The sequence below is a fragment of the Sminthopsis crassicaudata genome, chromosome 3 (assembly GCF_048593235.1).
Source record: "Sminthopsis crassicaudata isolate SCR6 chromosome 3, ASM4859323v1, whole genome shotgun sequence".
NCBI classification, from domain to species: domain Eukaryota; kingdom Metazoa; phylum Chordata; class Mammalia; order Dasyuromorphia; family Dasyuridae; genus Sminthopsis; species Sminthopsis crassicaudata.
In genome coordinates this window covers 152375322-152394888 of record NC_133619.1, presented here as the reverse complement: position 1 = coordinate 152394888, position 19567 = coordinate 152375322, and the positions used below count along the sequence as shown (strand labels likewise).

General features: G+C 35.2%; 1 protein-coding gene across 4 annotated transcripts in view; it reads right to left on the bottom strand.

The window, feature by feature from the left end:
- The window catches only part of UBAC2 (UBA domain containing 2), a 359465-nt gene that overhangs the window by 303770 nt on the left and 36128 nt on the right, over positions 1-19567 (bottom strand). For all 4 annotated transcript variants that reach the window (XM_074299441.1, XM_074299439.1, XM_074299440.1 and 1 more), the window contains exon 2: positions 4861-4988. In XM_074299441.1, the coding sequence (XP_074155542.1) occupies positions 4861-4988 (128 nt within the window). The remainder of the gene's footprint in view (positions 1-4860; positions 4989-19567) is intronic.

Here is a 19567-nt window from a genome sequence, read left to right as displayed (position 1 = left end):
ATCATCAACTTACAACTAGAAGAAAGCCTAGGTCATTAAATCAAGCCCATTTTACAAATTAAGAAGCTAAAGTTCAGTGAAATTAACTTACTTGCCAATGGGTCACAATCTAATTGAAGGAGGCAACAAGCAAACAAGTATGTACAAAAAAGCTATATATAGGATAAACAGGAAATGATTAAGAGAGGGAAGGCAGTATAAATAAGAGAGCCTGAGAAAGGCTTTCTATAGAAGAGGATTTTAGTTGGAACTTAAAGCCTGAAAGTAGAGATGAAGAAAAAGGATATTTTAGGCATGGAAGACAGCCAGAGAAAAAGCTCAGAGCTGAGGGATAGAGTATCTTGTTTGTGGGAAATCACTGTCACTAGATCAAAGAGTATGTAACAGAGGGAGAAAGATGTAAGAAGATGGAAAGATGGGCGGTGTTAGGTTATGAAATGGGGTTTTAGATTGAACCTGGAGATGAGAGGGTACCACTGAAACTGACTGAGTAGAGAAGTGACATATGGTCATATCTGACTTTTAGGAAAATCACTTCAGCGGCTAAAGAGAAGATAGATTTGAGTAAGGAGACTTGATACAGGCAGGAAGACTCATCAGCAAGCTAATGCAAAAGTCCAGGTATGAGATAATGAGGAGCAGCACCAGAGTGGTCAGTGTCACAGGAGAGAAGGGAATATGTTGAAGAGTTATTGCAAAAGTGAAAGTACTAGGCCTTGGGCAAGAGACTGGATATGAAAGTGAGAGATGGCAAGGAGTTTGGGATGGTTCCTAGGTGTATGAGCCTGAGAGGATGGGTGTGCCTTTTTAGTAATAAGGGGAAATGGCTTAGAGGGGGAAAAGAATGAGCTTTGTTTGGCTATATTGAATTTAAAATGTCTACCTGACAAACAATTTTAGATGTCTAAAAGTCAGTTAGAGATGTGGAATTGGAGGCCAGTGGAGAGTATGGGGTATGTTAAAGTAAGTTTGAGAATCATAATCTTTGAGAGGAGATCACCAAGTGAATAATACATAGGGAGTCTTCTCCCTCTTCTCTGGAAGAGAGCCCAGGATAAGAAACTAAGAGGGAGGATCCAGTAAGGAGAATGAAAAGGAACAGTCAGATAAGCAGGAGGAATCCTCAAAACCTAGAGAAAAGAGTATGGAGGAAAAGATAAACAATAATGTCAAAAGTTGCAGAGAGGTTGAGAATGCAGATGGAGAAAAATGGAACAGATCATTGGTAAATTTGGAGAAAGCAGTGTTGAGGGAATGATAAGGCTGGATTGTTCATAGATTGTCCCCAAGATTCTTATGATTGTCTTGCTGAAATCCTGGTATGCTGAGTTTAGAATTCTTCTACCACACATAGATCATATATCATTACCCTATTATTGATATATCAAGAATGAGAAGTTAAAAAGGTATCTAGAAGAGTGAAGTGAAGAGATAACAAAGGCATCACGATATAGTAAAAACAAATCCTTAAAAAAAGAAACAATTCTTAAAATCAAAGAAAGATAACCCAGACCTCAAAAGTAAGCCTCCTCTAGGATGTGGCCCTCTTCAACAATGAGATGAAATAAATCAGTTCCAACTGAACAGTAATGAACTGAACCAGCTACATCCAGCAAAAGAACTCTGGGAGATGACTATGAACCACTACATAGAATTCCCAATCCCTCTATTTTTGTCCGCCTGCATTTTGGATTTCCTTTACAGGCTAATTGTACAGTATTTCAAAGTCCGATTCTTCTTGTGCAGCAAAACAACTGTAGGACATGTACATATATTGTATTTAACTTATACTTTAATATATTTAACATGTATTAGTCTATCTGCCATCTGGGGAAGGGGGTGGAAGGAAGAAGGGGGAAATTTGGAACAAAAGATTTTGCAAGTATCAATGCTGAAAAAATTACCCATGCATATATCTTGTAAGCAAAAAGCTATAATAAAAACTAAAAAAAAAAAAAAGTAAGCTCATCTAACCTGTGCCTGAACATATCTTCCAAATAGCAACTTTGCCAAGTGGTTATATGGTTTTTACTCAGTTACATCTAATAAAGAAGAATGTACTTCTTCCTGAGACAACCTTTTCTATTTTTACAACTGCTAACATACATATACATATATGCATATGTAAAATATACATATAACAAGATGCTAAGTTCTAGTGTGTTTGCCTTCCTCACATGGTGGCTTAAAAACCACTTTGCTCAGAACTTCATGGTTATACCCCGTCCTAGTATAACACATTAAATAAATGTGTACCAGATCCTCATAGGTATCTGTCAGATTTCTTTCCTGAGCCATCTTCAAGAGAAGAGTTTAGAAATATCTCCCTATATGCTACTTCACTTAGTGATAACTCAAAACTTACGATTCTCAAATCTACTTATCATACTCATATCAATCTTACCCTGCTTTTATTTTTACATATACCAAGTTCTCACTGAGACTTCTAAGTATATCTTCACAAAGGCAGCCCTGGGTTAGGACAGCTCAGAGGTCAGGGCAGTTCAAAGGAAGGCATGGAATCAGACAGATGTGATTGGTTTGCTTACAATATATGTCAAGAATCAAGAAGTGGCCAATTAGCCAAGAAACTTGAAAGTTTCTTGACACAGATGACTTGGATAGATACAGGAGACTCTAGAAAAGGGGGAAGTATAAAGGGGAAATAGCATCAAGCCTGAGAAAGAGAGAAAGAGAAGAGAGAGAGAGAGAGAGAGAGAGAGAGAGAGCAGAGACAGAGAGACAGAGAGCACAGCTAGAGCACCAATGAATTCTGAAATAAAAATGGCTTCTTCAAAGAACAGAGGTTTTTCCTGACTATAATAACTGAAGTAATTGCTATGTTATTTTCTACAATTCTAAGTTGTAAAGCATTTGTTTGTTTTCAAAATGAAAATGCAACATCAAAAATGCAGTTAAAGTATTCACCACCAAAATGGAAGCTCCTCAAGAAACTTCTCTTTCTTTTGGGGGCACAGCTAAAGAGCAACAGAAAAACTTTCAAGTGGCTTGAATGTGGGAGAAGGTCAGTATATTTCTCACAAAGGCACCTAGGTGAAAACAATGTAAACAAACCTGGTATGGACTTGGTAAAGAAATGGCTGAGAACCACACATCATCCTCTGCCCTTACCATCACCTGTAACCACCTGTGCCACACCATCAGCAGTTAACATTTTCATGTCTAAAAGAGGAAACATCCTTCAAAGCTACAGTTCCATATTCTTTCCAGTTCTGATACTGGCAAAATATTTGTAAAGCACTTTTACATCAGAATCCAGAATAAAATAGGTCCTTGATAAATGCTTGTTCCCTTCCCTTCTAATTGTAAATCATCAAGTTAATATTTTTCATTTCATTTAAATTCAATACTCAAAAATTTAGAAAAAATCCAATCTACTTTTGGATAGGCTTAATTTTATTCTTTCAAATTTCTACCCATTACTTGGAGTCACAGAATCTCAGAGTCCATCTGGTTTAAACACTACTGGGGGAAAAAACAAAAAACAAAAAACAAACAAACAAAAAAAAAAAAAACCCTACAAGTGCTCATCCAACCTTAAGCATTGATTCAAAAATCAGGGCAGCAAGGTGGCACAGTGGATAGAGTACTAGGCCTGGCATCAGGAAAACTCGTCCTCCCAAGTTGAAATCTAACCTCAAACACTCACTAGTTATGTGACCCTGAGCAAGTCACTTAACCCCAATATTACAGAACTAATGCCCCCAATTCCTTCAAACTGTTCTCATATGACACAATCTTGAGGTTCTTCTCCATGCTACCTCTCCTAATGGGATGTTTCCCAGTTTATCAGTCCTCTCATTTTATAGATGAAAAAACTAAGGTCTTGAATTGGTAAACAATTTGCCAAAGGCCACAGAGCTCATCAGAATAGAGGTTGTGTCTTCTGAAAGGACCATTACAAGTCATTTAATCCAGTCTTCTCATCTTAAGATAAGGAACCTGAGGTCCTCAGAAGAATTGCATATATTTAACCTATATTGGATTACTTGCTGGGGGGGGGGGGGGGGGAAGGGAGATTTGGAACACAAGATTTTGCAAGGATGAATGTTTAAAAACTATGTTTGCATGTATTGTGAAAAAATTCAAAATAACAGTCGATAGTATAAAATATTTGGGAATATATCTACCAAAGGAGAGTCAGGAATTATATGAGCAAAATTACAAAACACTTGCCACAAAAATAAAGTCAGATTTAAATAATTGGAAAGACATTCAGTGTTCTTGGATAGGCCGAGCGAATATAATAAAGATGACAATACTCCCCAAACTAATCTATTTATTTAGTGCTATACCAATCAGACTCCCAAGAAACTATTTTAATGACCTAGAAAAAATAACAACAAAATTCATATGGAAGAATAAAAGGTCGAGAATTGCAAGGGAACTAATGAAAAAAAAGTCAGAGGAAGGTGGTCTAAGTGTACCTGATTTAAAGCTATATTATAAAGCAACAGTCACCAAAACCATTTGGTATTGGCTAAGAAATAGACTAGTTGATCAGTGGCATAGATTAGGTTCACAGGGCAAGATAGTGAATAAAAATAGCAATCTAATCTTTGACAAACCCAAAGATCCCAAATTTTGGGATAAGAATTCATTATTTGACAAAAACTGTGGGAAAACTGGAAAATAAAAATATATTATTTAAAAATTATTATTTAAAAAAATGACAGGTTTGACATATACACTACTTTTCATGTTATTATGGTTTGTCCTGTTGTATAATGCATGTGAATGTACCAGTAGTAGTGAGGAGAGGAAACAAATCCTGAAAAATAATCATCCCTTCACAATTCCCTTTTCTAGGAGGTCTTAAACAAATTATCAATAACTTACCTGCAAGTCATTCTTTACAGCTTGTAGGTTATATACAAAGAAATTCTGATAATGTTGAAAAAGCAGTGCCAGTAAAATTGAAAGGGCGCTCGGTACTAGTAAAAGGCTCTTCGACAAAGGTGCCTTATCTTTTAAAAGAAGAAAAAAAAAAAAAAAAAAAAAACAAGGTCAACATTATTTTGGGGGGGATAAGACAATATCAAGACAAAAAAAACCAAACCCCAAACTCCACAGAACACAGAATTTCTGCCAAAACTAATAAAGTTTAGTTTTCTACCAAAACACATTTTTAAAACTCCCACAATACACTTCAAGAGGAATATTACTAACAAATATTAGGAAGCAATTCTCATCCAATACCTAGCATTTGGGATGCCTTATTAATCATTATCTCTTATATGTTCTCAACATAAATGGACTACAATTTCAACAAAATCTTTTTGTAAATCATCAATGTTTGTAAACAATTAAAGGAAATGATAAATTTTAGTTAGAGTTAATTAAAATAAAGAGGCATTTTTTCCCCATCCAAGTTTATAGAACTACTCTGAAATTCATGGACAGAATCTTTAGGATAAATTTCAGGCTTTAACCCTTGGTATAGAGGGGGAAAACAATATAAAGGCTTACTTTCTACCACGTCTAAAGGTTTGCAAATCATGATATAGATATAGATATGTGTGTTTGCATTTTCTTCCATAATCCAAGTTCAATACAACATAACATACCTCCTATGTGTAAGGCACTGAGCTAGGCCTTAGGGACATAAGGATAAATATGAAACAACAATTAATCTGACACAGCTTACATTCAACTAGAAGAAACTAAACCCCAAATATCAGCTGGTCACCATTCATTCTGATGATTTCTTTAGGCTTTTTCACAAGGTGAGTCAGTTTTGCCAATGACCTTACTATTATTGACATAATAAACTAGTTGAATGAAATCAGAATATAATTACACTATGTAAGACTCATTTTCTGTACTGTTTGTAGATGAGTTGCTTTTGTCTGCACTCTCTTAGTGCTGCTGAACTGCTAAGTGATATACATTCAACAAGTTTTTGTGTAAAGTCTGAACATTTTTGACTTTGTTTCTAAAACTTTCTACACTCTCCTCCCGGTAACAGAGTCAATGTTATTTTCCTTTTAATTAAAAACAAAATATGTTGTTGATCGTACTAAATACAGTGATGATTTCTAGCCACAAACCTTATAATGAACATGAAGACATTGTTCCTGTTGCCTTTATTAAATTAATATTTTTACATGAATCTCAATCATGCTACTTGGCTGCCACTTGACTGATCCTGCTTTTATATGTTTATATGAGCTACAGCTACACCAATGTCCTCAGTTCAGAGAGTCTAGAAGATTCAAAGAGTTCTTCACAACTTTCTGTAACACCTGGTTTGTTCTTTTCAATGAGACCTGTTAATTTTGTTTGTATGTCACTATCTAATTACCACAGCCAAGTGTGTCAAATTGGATCTAGAACAAAATAACCCAGTTTCCCAGTAGGAACAACTTTTTAATTTTAAAAATTTCCAATCCTTTCCCCTTTTATCACCATATAGAAAAAAAGCAGTAAAAACTTTTTTCAAGCTCTTAATTGTTTTTCCAAGAGACCTCACTATGCTTCAGCTTTTTCTCCTTCAAGATTCTGAGTTCAAAGCAAACTATTATGCAAAATAGTGTTTTTGCATTAAAAAAGTCTTCTTAGACTTCTGAAATAATTTCATTTTCTATCATCTGTTCCCCTTCATTCAGTTCTCCTTTTCTTTACAATGTTTTTCCTCTTTCTTGAAGGCATGAAAACATGTATACATTTTGCTCTAAAGTTAACAGTACTTACTTAAATGAATTCCAAGACAAAAATTGCTTTTTTGAGTATAATTGAAATGATTGTCTTTCTTTAGAAATAACTCCTTCAAATATGGTATTTTAAAATCCACAGTATTAAAATTTGGTATTTAGAACTTGCATAGTTTGGCTATACTTAGTGTATAACTTAAGATAATTTCTTTTTCTTATAATGAACAGGAAAGAATAACTATTTTTCTTGCTGTTCTCCCACACTAGCTTGAACCCTGTGCCGAGCATTTGAGTGAACGTGCTACTACCTAGAATTTTTTTTTTTTTTTTCCGTGAAGCAATTGGGGTTAAGTTACTTGCTCAGGGTGACACAGCTAGGAAGTGTTACACATATATGAGAACAAATTTGAACTCAGGTCCTCCTGACTTCAGAGCTGGTGCTCTATTCACTGTGCCACTTAGTTGCTCCCTATTTACAATATTTTATCTCATGTTCAACACTGTTAACTCCCCATCATCAGGTTTTTAATTCAATGTTCAAACAGGGTAAATAACCTTTTATTAGACATATTTGGACATAATCTTCCTGCTTGCATTTAGGTTGAAGATGATGACCTTTGAAGTTATTTCTAATTCAGATTGCAGGATTCTCTGCTGTTTCATGAAGAAATTGAGTCCACTGTAAATACATAACTCCCTAATTTCAATTGGGCTTTCAGTGTTATTTAATAATCCTTTTGTTTGAATGTATCCCCTTACCATTCTCCACAGTACCTATTCCTTCCTATTTTTATCACTTTCAAATCACCACCACTGAACATACTTTCAATCCTTGTAGCAAAAGATCCCATCTCTTACATCACTAAAATCAAAGCCTCAACTCCTTTTCTATATCTTTAAAAAAAAAAAAAAAATCTTCCATCCTCTCATCTTTCTCTTTTCAACTCTGGTTTTGTATTCTGTCTGATTCTTAATCTTTCCCTTGTAATGGGAGTCTGGCACATGGACAGACCCCAGCAGTTCCACCTAAAACTTTCAATTTAATTTTAGACATTTCCATTTGTGGGATACTAGAGAAACTAACCCCCCTCCAAAAAAATAGAATGTAATTCTACATTCGGTTTTCTGGTGCATATTCCGTCATGAGTCAGTTCTATTAAAGTAAATACATCAAACTTCTGCATTTAGTGTATAAATACTAAAATTCACTGTCTTAGTAAATACCATATAAATATATATAAATAATTTATATATAAATATATAAATATAGAGTCTAATATGAGAAATGAAGCATTTGCATTACTAGAATACTAGTGCCTAAACCTTAAACTGTGGCCATGACATTAGGGAGGTGATGCCATGACATGAAAGTGAACTAAGTTTGAGGAAGGGCTGTGCAAGGTCACCTACCTCAATTTCCCCTCCAGGGTCATCTGGGTTCAGTGACCAGGTATAGATGCAATAGAAGACCTTGCCTTTTTAAAGTTAGGGTTTTCAACAGGTCTCAGTTTGAGGCTAATACCCATTCAGTGATTAAAGGTAGACAAAAAAGGAAAGAGGCAAAGAGTGGCCTTTTTTTCACATGGGAGGGAGACAGAGAGAAGGAAGGAAAGAGTGACTTTGGGAGGGAAGGGGAGAGAGAGACAGAGATAGGAGAGGAAGGGAAGGAAAGGGAAAGGGAAAAGGAAAGGGAAAGGGAAAAGGAAAGGGAAAGTGATTTGGGTTAAGGATAGTCCTCAAGAAAGAAATATAATTCATAAACCCCAAACAGATTTAGGCTAGATAAGAAAGAAATGAGATTTGAACTGTTTAATTTATTGTGAAATCTTTACACCATGCAAGTTCACAGAATTTGCCGAAGTACTTGGAAAAACCAAGTTAGTGGCTTTTAGAGCAAAGCTTCTTAAACTGTGGATCCAGACCCTACATAGCAAAACAATGTGGAAGCTGCAAAAATTTTGGCAATAAAAGATATCCATCAAGATTTGATTCTTTATATAAAAATAAATAAGCACATCCATCTCATTATTATGCAAAGTTGCTTTCATATTTAATAAATGGTGAAATTATATGCATATCAAAGAATTGTCATAAAATGAATTTTTTAAGATTTTATTATCAGCAAATATTAGATTTGTATGCCTATTTTATATGTCCATATCCCCAGGGCCGAGTAGAAATTTCTTAGGCAAAAATGGGTCTTTAGTGGAAAAAGTTTAAGAAGCTTAGCTTAGAGTGCTTAGTTTCTTTCTTGAGAGTTGTCACTCATCTGTGGGCTGCTTATGACCTCGTTTTGCCATTTTTCTAACTGAAATTAGTTGTCTAGGCGGATGAGTACACAATTGCATTTGGACTGTCCTAGAAGAGGCAAAGATCCACTTTTGGGTGCCTTTTAGAATAAGGACCCAAAGAAAATCTGCTTGAACATTTATGGAAATTGTTTATGATAAAGAAATTCTAGTATGGTCTGTGTAGAAAGGGATACTTGAAAATTCTGTCCAGACCCAACTAGACGACTGTACGTGTTGATGAAGTCTTGGAATCCCAGTTCTCATCTAGGATAATAAGAAAGGGTAAAGGTGGAACATAGGGGAGACTTCCAGTTCATACCACATCCATATTAGATGGAGAGAATATCACATGTTCTAGGATTGGGATGGGGGATTTAAATTTTCCTAGACAAGAAGCTTCTTTTTTTTTTTTTTCTTTAGTAGTTATTCAATTACTGAACACAATTAGGTAATCATGAGTTCAGAATAGTAGGACAGAGAGATATTTCAAACACCTAAGACTGAGATCATTTTATAGGAACCAAATCAAATCTGGTTGATTTCTCACCTAAACGTGAAAGGATGATTCCTAATCAACATCAAAATCTAAATCTGAAACAGGGAAAACATCATGACATCTGGAAAGCTCTGAGGGACTAGATTTTCCTTCCAAGACAGCCAATTTTCTTTTCTTTTCCCTCCCTTCCTCTCTCTGTCTCTCCCTCCCCACTCTTTCTTTCCTTTCTTCCTTCCTTCTGCTTTTTGGCTTCAATTAAGGCCAATGCTGAATCTCTGTTTTTGAGGAAAATTGTGTTTTGTTTTTACCTGAAAATGTGGGACTAAATAAGACTGTGCCAAACTGTTTTAGACTCTTCTTGTATGGCACTGGGAAAAGAAAATGAAAGACTAATGTTTATGCTTCCCCAGAAACTCATATATAAGATTTTTCTGGAGTGGGGACATGGATGTGTTCGAAATGTACTCCTGCTCATCTGCCAAGGAAGGCAAATTTTTCAAACAGGGTTAAGAGTAAAATGAGAATCTAGTGTACGGACAAATCCTATCAGCTTGCTAGCTGATGCAATTTCTATATATGGAAAATCCATGAAAATGATAGACAAGTACTTTGGGGAGACTAGGGAGCCTGTGTGGACATGTGGTAATTAATTCCAGTTGGCTAACCAGGTAGTTGGGATGAGGGGACTTTTCTGACTGGCTGGATAGGGAAGCCTTCAAATCTACAGAAACTCAGTAAACTTTTTTGCTCATAGTGTAGTGCCGGAGAAACTGAGCAAGATTAGAGAGTATTCAATACAGAATTTATTAAATGGAGAGATTTACTGGGACCAAATGGATCCATGGTTTGGTCCCAGTGTTGAAGGAGACTATCATCTCAAAGAATTCAGCCCTGAATGTCCAATAACAAGATTCTTTCATAGGGTAACAAGAATAATGACATAATGGGGGAGGTATCTGTATGGGGATGACCTAATGGGGGAAGGAACCAAGAATGAGGATGACATAATGAAGGCAGGCATAATGGAGGGAGGCACTAGAGAGGTTCCAGATATTCTAAGGACGTCTAAAATGGATAAAGACCTTTATCCCATCAAACATTGAGAAGGAATAAATATAGCCTAAGGTCTAAGATATAAAACCTTTATCTTAACATTAAGAGGGAATGGTTTTAACCTGAGGCAGAGTAATTGAATTACAATTAGGGAAACTGGGTTAGGACATTAAAAGGGAACTGTTGCACAACAATGGCACTGGTACAGAAATTGGGGTAATCTACAGAAATGGTAACTTTTTTTTGCTCACAGGAACTTGATACAGAGATTGGAGCATCCAACTCTTTAAATCTAAATCAGGGACTGGAATCAATGGGAGATACCTTGGCCTTTTTTAAGCTAAGGTCTTTTTTTTTTTTTTTTTTTCAATAGCAAATCCTCTTGCTTGGTGCAGTTGACATTTAATGGAAACATAAAGTTATGCACTTAGGTTAAAAAGATGTCTTATTACAGAAGAGACATGTCCACAGAGAGCAACTCAAGTGAAAAAGATCTAGAGGCTTCAGTGGGTAAAATATATAATAAACTAGGAGTATGAGATGGCAACTCAAAAAACTAATACAATCACAGTGTGGATTAATAGAAATATAGTATCCATAATGATCCTACAGTGCTTTGCTCTAATCAAGCAGCAGCTGGAAAAGTCTGCTCAGCTCTGGGAATTACTTCAATCTATTAATATCTTTTCCAATATGTATCTCCATAAGATGGCAAATAATATGGTGTAGGGCTAGAAACCATGTCTTAGTACATGTTGATTAAAGGAATTAGGGATGTTTTAATTAGGCTGAGTGAAAAAGAAGGAAAGATTACTGTCTTCAAATATTTGCCGGACTATTGTATAGAAAAGGGACTAAATTTGTTCTGCTTGGCCTTTGAGGTCAAGACCAGGAACAATGACTGAAAATTGCAAGGAGGCAGGTTTCAAGTTGTCTGCAAAGAGAATGAGCTGACTTATGAAACAAAATGTTCCCTGTCACTGAAAGAATTTAAGTAAGACATAAATTGTCCCTTCTAAAATGATAATAATGATTATTGATACATTGGATAGAGAGTGTGTCCAGCTAGATAGTCACTGATTTTTTTCCTACACTTTGATTTTCTCATTGTATTGTGAAGCAATAATTTTTGCAAAATTTATCAGAAGTATAGCTGATTCAATGACAGGAGAAACAGAAGGAAGAGAGAATGAAGGAGGAAGAAAAGGAGATTGAGGGGGAAGAGGGAAAAAGTCAAAGAGAAAAAGAAGAAAATAAAGAATGAATATAAATACATACAAGTGACTTTATCACCATGAGACATTTTTAATTCCTTTTCTATCTCCCAAAGTACTTTACTTAGTTGAAGACTGTTTAGCTTGTACTGTGATACACCTATAACATCAATTCTGAGCTAATGCTGCAAATGGCACAGTATCCCCGAGCAGCAGAGCAGTGCCAATCTATCTTTGGAGTTGACAGGAAGCTGACAACCTTTACTCAGGGAGAGACAAATTGGATGGGGATGTAATTAAAACCATCAGTGCTACTCCTCAGGAAGCAAGGAATTCTATGCAAAGGCAGCTTATCGCTTTACACACTTGCCAAGGCTAATAGAATTAAACCAGAAAACAAAGATGCTGCTTCTATCCTTCTAGAAGCTGGAAATTATTGGGGGACATGAAAGAACAACTTGAAAAGGAACTGTTCTGCAGTAAGCTAAGGTCTTTAAGGGGTCTCAGATTGAGGCCACACTCATTCAGTAACTGAGACTAGATAGCAACTGAGGCAAAAAATAGCCTCTTTTAACTACTCCAGAAAAGAAAAAAAAAAAAAAAAAATGAATATAGCTGTGAGTAAAGAGCCTCAGGGTTTCTGGACAAGCAGAAATGAATATTAGCTTTCCCTGAGTAATCACTCTTTCCACTCCGCAATTCTCTTAGGGATCTAAGATCTAATCAACCTATTCACTTACTTTGTTTATGTAGATATCCTACAATTCCCCACTAGACTAAAATCTTCCAGATAACAACTAAAAGCCAGTATTTCACAGAATGACATTCTCATAGCCAAAAGGAACTTTCCACAGGCCACCTTGTCATAATTATTTGTTCATTTGTAACAGTTTGATCAAGACCTGTGCAATTTTGGAAGAGACTTTGAGAGATTTTGGCTTTCTCATCTGTAAAATAAATGGTTGGCCTCTATCAGTATTTCTCAACTCTGGAAGCAGGCCACAAAGAAGCCTATCTCCCCTAGCTGTCAATGTGGCTCAATTAAAATTGATTACATGATGGGACTACCCGCAATGCTATAAATTTCTTATAATATCCATTATATAAAATAACCAGGAGTTTGAAAAGATAAGAAAAATGTAAATAACCAAGGTCTACAAACCTAGTTAAAAAAACAAATCCTTAATATAGGAAAAATGTAAATATAACATCCCTAATTTATATTTATAAGTAGTATATTTCATTCACTCTACTTAATAGTACCATTTCTTTTTAAGTTGTCTAGTTCCAAGGTTGAACTAAATGATCCCTAAGATTCCTTCAATTCTCCATTTATTCTATAACTGAATATTGTTCTTTATTATAAAATACTTATTGATGACTATTATACCCATGTCTCCAAGTAAGTTGTATTAAATATTTCTAAAATAACATATTAAAATATTCAAAAAAATTTTTTAAATATTACTCTTTTAGATTAATAAGTCTAACTGTTATTTGATATCATTAGTAGTAGGCAATTTTAAAATCATGTTAAAAGATTTTATTCTAAGCATTACAACAAAGTTTTGTTTAAAACAAAGGCTTCCACAATTGGAAAGAGTTTGAGAGTCACCTGTCTATTAACTCTAACTTCCAGAACTAGTTTAGTTTTATTCATGTGATTTTTCCCTGGGGGTGATTACCACATTTACAACTGTTTTTGTGGTTTGTGAACTTGAAGTATATAAAAATAGCCAAGCTATTTCCTCTACATTACAGTTTCCCAAACATTAAAAACGAAAGGTTTGAATTAAAACAAGCCAAAAAAAGGCAATAAAATTCCCATCACCAATCAAGGGTGCTTTTTATCTCTTTCAATGGAGATAAGTGTCAATGGAGATAAATATCTATAATATTGTTCCATTGAAGTCTAGGACACTATCCTAAAGTACATTATTAGAAAATTTAGGGGGTATGACAGTAACATTATAAATTATTTATATTACAAAAAGTAGTACAAAAAGAACCTTACCTAAGGTAGAAGATTTAGGAATTTCCTCCAGTTTTAATCTTATAGGTAAAATGGTAGTAGCCACAGATTACTGGCTATATTTTATGTACATTTTTATATGTGCTTTAAGGTATGCAAAATGCTTCCTTATCTCATTCAATCCTCACAATAATCTTGTGGAGTATAATATAATATTAAATATAATCCTCTTCATTTTATGAAAGAGGGATAAGGAGTTGGCCAGTCGAGTTGGAATGCTAAGCAGTTAAGTTAAAGAAAGGACTTGCTTTAAACACTACCCAACCAACTACCTTCCCTGTTACAGCAGAGGATAAACCATCCTAGAGTGCTCGAACTCTCACCTGTGGATTTCACTTGGTAATACATCTGGAATATGTCTCCTGCTCCCCCTCTCCAACACTGCCACCATGCTAGACCAGGCCCTCATATCCTCATGTATGAATGACAGCAATATCCTCTATAGAGGGATCTGCCTCTCATTGTCTACTCCAAGGGCTTCTTAAACTTTTTCTTCTCACAACCCCTTTTGCCTGAGAAATTTTATGTGACCCCAAGTATATAAAATAGGTATGCAAATCAAAAGTTACTGATAATAAAACATAATTTCACAATCCCCACAGTTTAAGAAGTTGGGCTCTATTCAACTACAAAAGTGATTTTTCTAAAGCACATATATGTGCTCTCTACTCACTTAATGAATTCCAGGGGCTCCCTATTGCAATTCAAAAGATGCCCTGTTTCACATTCAAAGACCTATGTAACCTAACAACCCAAACTTTCCAGGCTTTCTCTGAACCAGTGACATTGGCCTCTTGGATGTTCCATGAATAACACATTCTGTATCTCTGCTCCAGGCTGTCTCCCCTGCTTTAAATGCTCTTCTTCCTTCATTCCAATTCCTATAAATTTTCCTGGCTTCCTTTAAGCCTCCCCCAAGCCCTCTTAATTGCAGTTCCCTCTTATTAATCGTTTCCCATTTACTCTCTATAGCTTTTGCTTTGTATATAGTTGTCTGCATGTTGTCTCCTCCATTAGAGAGTAAGTTCCTTGAGGAACTGTCTTTTGCCTTTTTCATAGCCCTGGCACTTAGCACAGTGCTAGTAGCAGTAGTGCTTAAAAACTGTTTATTGACCGATTTACTAAATTACTCCAGATCCTTGTTTACAACATTGTAAAATGGACTGAAAAATAACAAAAAACTGAAAGTGGACGCTGCTGAATTACAAAACACAATCTTAGCCCCAAAGAAAAGAATGAAAAGACACCTTCCCAACTCTTTTGTAGGAATAGTGAGGTTGGGGTGAAGTGACTGGGTCTATGGATGGGAAAAATCATGTAATTTTGTATTTATCCCCAAGTGATTGATTTTGCTGATTTTCTCTTCCTCCTCTTTTTCTTTCTGAAAATTCTTTGTTATAAGAGATGATTCTTTTGAGGGAGAGGTAGGAATATACAGAGAAATTTAGATGACATTAAAATAGCATGATGACACTAGATGACATTAAAATAAAAAATAGCACTAAGAGCTTTACTTTAAAAGAATAAATGTGTAATGGACCCAATTAGCAGTTTTGTGACCTGAGGCTCTATTCAGGAGGAATATATAAAGTAAATAGTAGCTATTATTCAAGGCAGAGGTAAAAGGTAAGGTGTGTTAGATGATAGGCAGAGGGACCAATGAATCTGAGACTACAGAAATGGGAAAGGATGAGAATACAGACAGTTCAATGCCTGGAAAATACTGAGAATAAAGAACAGGGCTTAGAGTCATAAAAGAATGATGGGTGGATAAAAGAGTATGATTGTTTAAAGAAATTTCAGAGTTCTTGTTACTGGACAAATGGTAACCATTCCTGCGTATAATTGAAGTGGAGTGGAGGAGTAGATCTTTGGAACTGAATAGATTAATAAGTTGGGGACTTAGGCTATTAGAAGGAATATCAATATGTATGTTAGAAATCCCCTAGTATTAGGAAAGGACTTATGGTAGAAAATGAAAGAGGGAGAATATTCAGGAGCTAACTTAGAATCTGGAATGGAGAATAAATTTGGATAGTGTGAAATCTCAGACAGCAAAATTTTGTCTGAGTGATACTGGTGGGGGAATAGTTTAGAAGTGTTCAACAGGCAGATAGTATTGTCAATTATTCACCAAGGTCAGTAAGTCAAGGATATGAGAGAATGTGTAAAAATGAGATAGATGGGATTTAGATAACCAGCAACTGGAAAAGGAAGGGTGTTTGCTCTTCAGCAGCTAGGAATCCAGTATCACAGGGATGAGGAGGTTAAAAAAGAATATGTTATACTTAACATCACTTTAACTACCTAAACATTAATTACTTGTCTCACAATTTAGGTCAGGTTAATTTAGATTATCTTGAGTCTGGACTTTTTTTTTTTTTTTTTTTTAAAGAAAAAAATCAAAATACAAACACAAACCAAAAACCAATCTTAATTTGACAAACTTTAGACCAAAGAAAAGTGTTTGTTTCTATCTCCAAATAAATTCCACCTTAGCTATCAGAGCTTCTGCTTATCCTGTTCAGTGCAAAGGAATCCAATCTTCTTACTATTCTTTTCCTGCTTCAATAAAAGTAGTAAAAAAAAAAAAAAAGAAGAAAAAAAAAGCCCATTGGCCAAATAATTTAATATAGCATAAAGTATAATTTTTAATGTGTTTACTTAAAACTTAAATTAAAAAATAGTAAAAGGCAAAAATCATAAAAAAAGAAAAAATGTGCACAACAGAACATGAGAGGATTCAAAATATGTAACAATAAATGTCCACTTTAAGAAAGCATATATAATGAACACATTGGATTTGGAACTGTCCGTTGTTTCTTTGCTTCCTTGTAGATTTTCTTTTGTTCTCTACTAAACAGTTTTTACTTTATTCTTTCCACCTCCCCCAAGCAGGTCACAAATAAGCAGATAGATAGATATTGATTACACACACACACACACACACACACACACACACACATATACACCCATACAAAAATTCCTATGATCATACACACATACACACACACACATTCATATCCATCTATGTAAGATTGTTCTATACTAATTTATCCTCTGTTCCTCTGAAGATAGGTAATATCATCCCTCTTAGGTCCAAGTCTGTCCATATTTTTCTAAATCCACAAATTTATCATGTTCTGTGCTATAGCATTCCAATCTTATATTATCTAGTTATTTTAAATAGACTAAAATGTATTAATAAGGCAGACATATAACATAGATATTTGACTGAAAATTTTTAACATTGAGTTTACCTGAGATGATAACTACCCCTACTTGTTTTTTTCCAATAAATTCTACTCCTGATCATTACTGTGTTTCCTATTCCAGCTAATTCTTCTACTTCTATCCCCATTTTGCCTTATTACTTAACCTTTATCCACTCCCTATGATTCCTCACTTATCTTCTCCCCAATTCTTTCCTCCCCTCTTTATCCCATTCCCTTTAATCTACACACCCTTCTATATATATTCCATCTTATCCTATTCCTTCCCCCACATATTTCTTAATAAATTTTGAAGTTTTATACTCTTCCATATATATATATATATGTATTGTTCTCTTTTTAACCCATTAGCAACATCCCTCTCTATCTAATTCCTCTGTATCAATTCTTGCTCTCATACCTTTCATAATTAGTGTTTTTATTTCTTCTTATATGGTTTTGTTTTTTAGAATCACATTATACCCAGCTTTACTCCAATCTTTCTTTTGAAGTACCCAATTACTGACAATCTTAGACATGATTTACATTTCCATAAATAAACATAGTTTGTTCTTATTGAATCTCTTGAACCAGTCTTTAATAATTATCTGATATTTCTCTTGGTTCTTGTATGTCAAATTTTCTTTTGTCCTTAAGTTGTTATTTTGCCACAAAATCCTCTAAATCTCAGCAATTCACTGAAGATCAATTTTTTTACCTTTCAGGATTATACTTAATATTCCTGGATACAATATTTTTGGCTAGAATCCTGCTTTTTTTGATCTTCCATACCTATAGTATTCCAGGACCTGTGGCCTTTTATTATAGCTGCTAATAGGTCATTTAGGATTCTAACAATGACTCCACCAAATCTGAATTGGTTTGGTTTCTTTTTGGTGCTGCTGTAGTCTGATCTGGCCATTTTAAAATTTAGTAATAATACTCCTATGGGTTTTTCTTATAGGATATCTCTTTCAGGTGCTGATCAGTAGATTTTTTTTTTCTATTTCTACTTTCCCCTCTTGTTCCAATATTCCAGGGAAATTTTCTTTGATCATTTCTTGTGTGATTGTACCAAGATTTTATTTTGGTCGTAGTTTTCAGGTCATCTAATTATTCTTATATTTTCTCTTCTTGACCTGTTCTCCACATCTCTTGTATTTTTCATGAGATGCTTCATATTCTCTTCTTTTACTTTTATTTCTTACATTTTGTTTTATTATTTCTTGGTCTCTGATTATTTTTTGGCTTCCCCTTACCCAATTCTAATTTTCAAAGTCATTTTCTGGAGGCAGAACAAAGATGGCAGAATAAAGGCAGGAACTTGCCCAACTTCTCCCCCAAACCACTCTAAATTCCTTTAAATAATGACTCTAAACAAATTTTAGAGCCTCAGAACACACAAAAAGAAAGAGTAGAATATTTTCCAGCTGAAGATAACTTACAAGGTCAGCAGGTCTATGGTGGGACTTCTGGGAGTGTAGCCAAGATGGCAGAGATGACACACCTTTCTTTCTGACCTTCTTTATTTACAACGTCCTCACAATAATTATGAAATCCAGACTCTGAATTAGCTCTGGATGGGCAGAACCCACAAATATTGGTATTGCAACAAATTATCAGCAGAAGATAATTTCAAAGATTGTCAAAAAAGGTCTGTTTCAACTGGAAAAGGGAGGGAGGCATCAAGGGCAACTAGTACAAATGCCAGCACAGACAGCTCAGAGTCTTGGGGCAGAGAATTTATGGGAGGAAAGATATCAGAAAAGGTCTTTTTCACTCATAAATGGGAGAGAGGCAGCGGAGCACATACAGCTGACCACAAACACCAGCACAGACAGCTTAGAGTGCAGGAAAAGTGCAGTCTCAGAGTGGCTGAGCAGGTTCTGACCAGAAACACCAGAGCAGACAGAACAGAGCCCGGGGCATTGCTACAGACTCCATGTGGCAGAGCCAGTACCAGGAGTGAATCAGCACTGACCCAGTGCAGCTGTGGTCCTTGGAAAACCTCTCCCGCCCTAAAGGCAGACCTTAACTTAACTTAAAAAAAAAAAAAAAGGGAATAAAAAAGTAAAGAGTACTCTAACAATTGACAACTTTTATGGCAAAAGAGAAGAACAAATTTCAAACCCTGAGGAGACTAAAGACAGATTGTCTCCAGATGAAGCTCCAAAAGGTGAAATAACCTGGTCCATCACACAAGGCTCTACAAGAAGAATTTTAAAAGGATCTTAAAAGAAAGATAGAAGAAAAATGGGGAAAGGAAATGAAAGCCTTGCAAGAGAGTTTGGAAAAGGCAACACAAAATAGACAGTGAAATGGAAAAAGCATATAATTCATTAGAAGATAAAAATTTGATAAACTGGAAAAAGAAAGCAACTCCCAGAAAAACAGAATTTGTGAAACAAAAAAAAGAAAATAACTTAAAAAAAAATTTGTGAAATGGAAAAAGAAAATAACTTCTTAAAAAACAGAACTGGTGTGCATACGCTTTGACCCAGCAGTGTTACTACTGGGCTTATATCCCAAAGAAAACTTAAAGAAGGAAAAGGGGCCTGTATGTTCAAGAATGTTTGTGGCAGCCTTCTTTGTAGT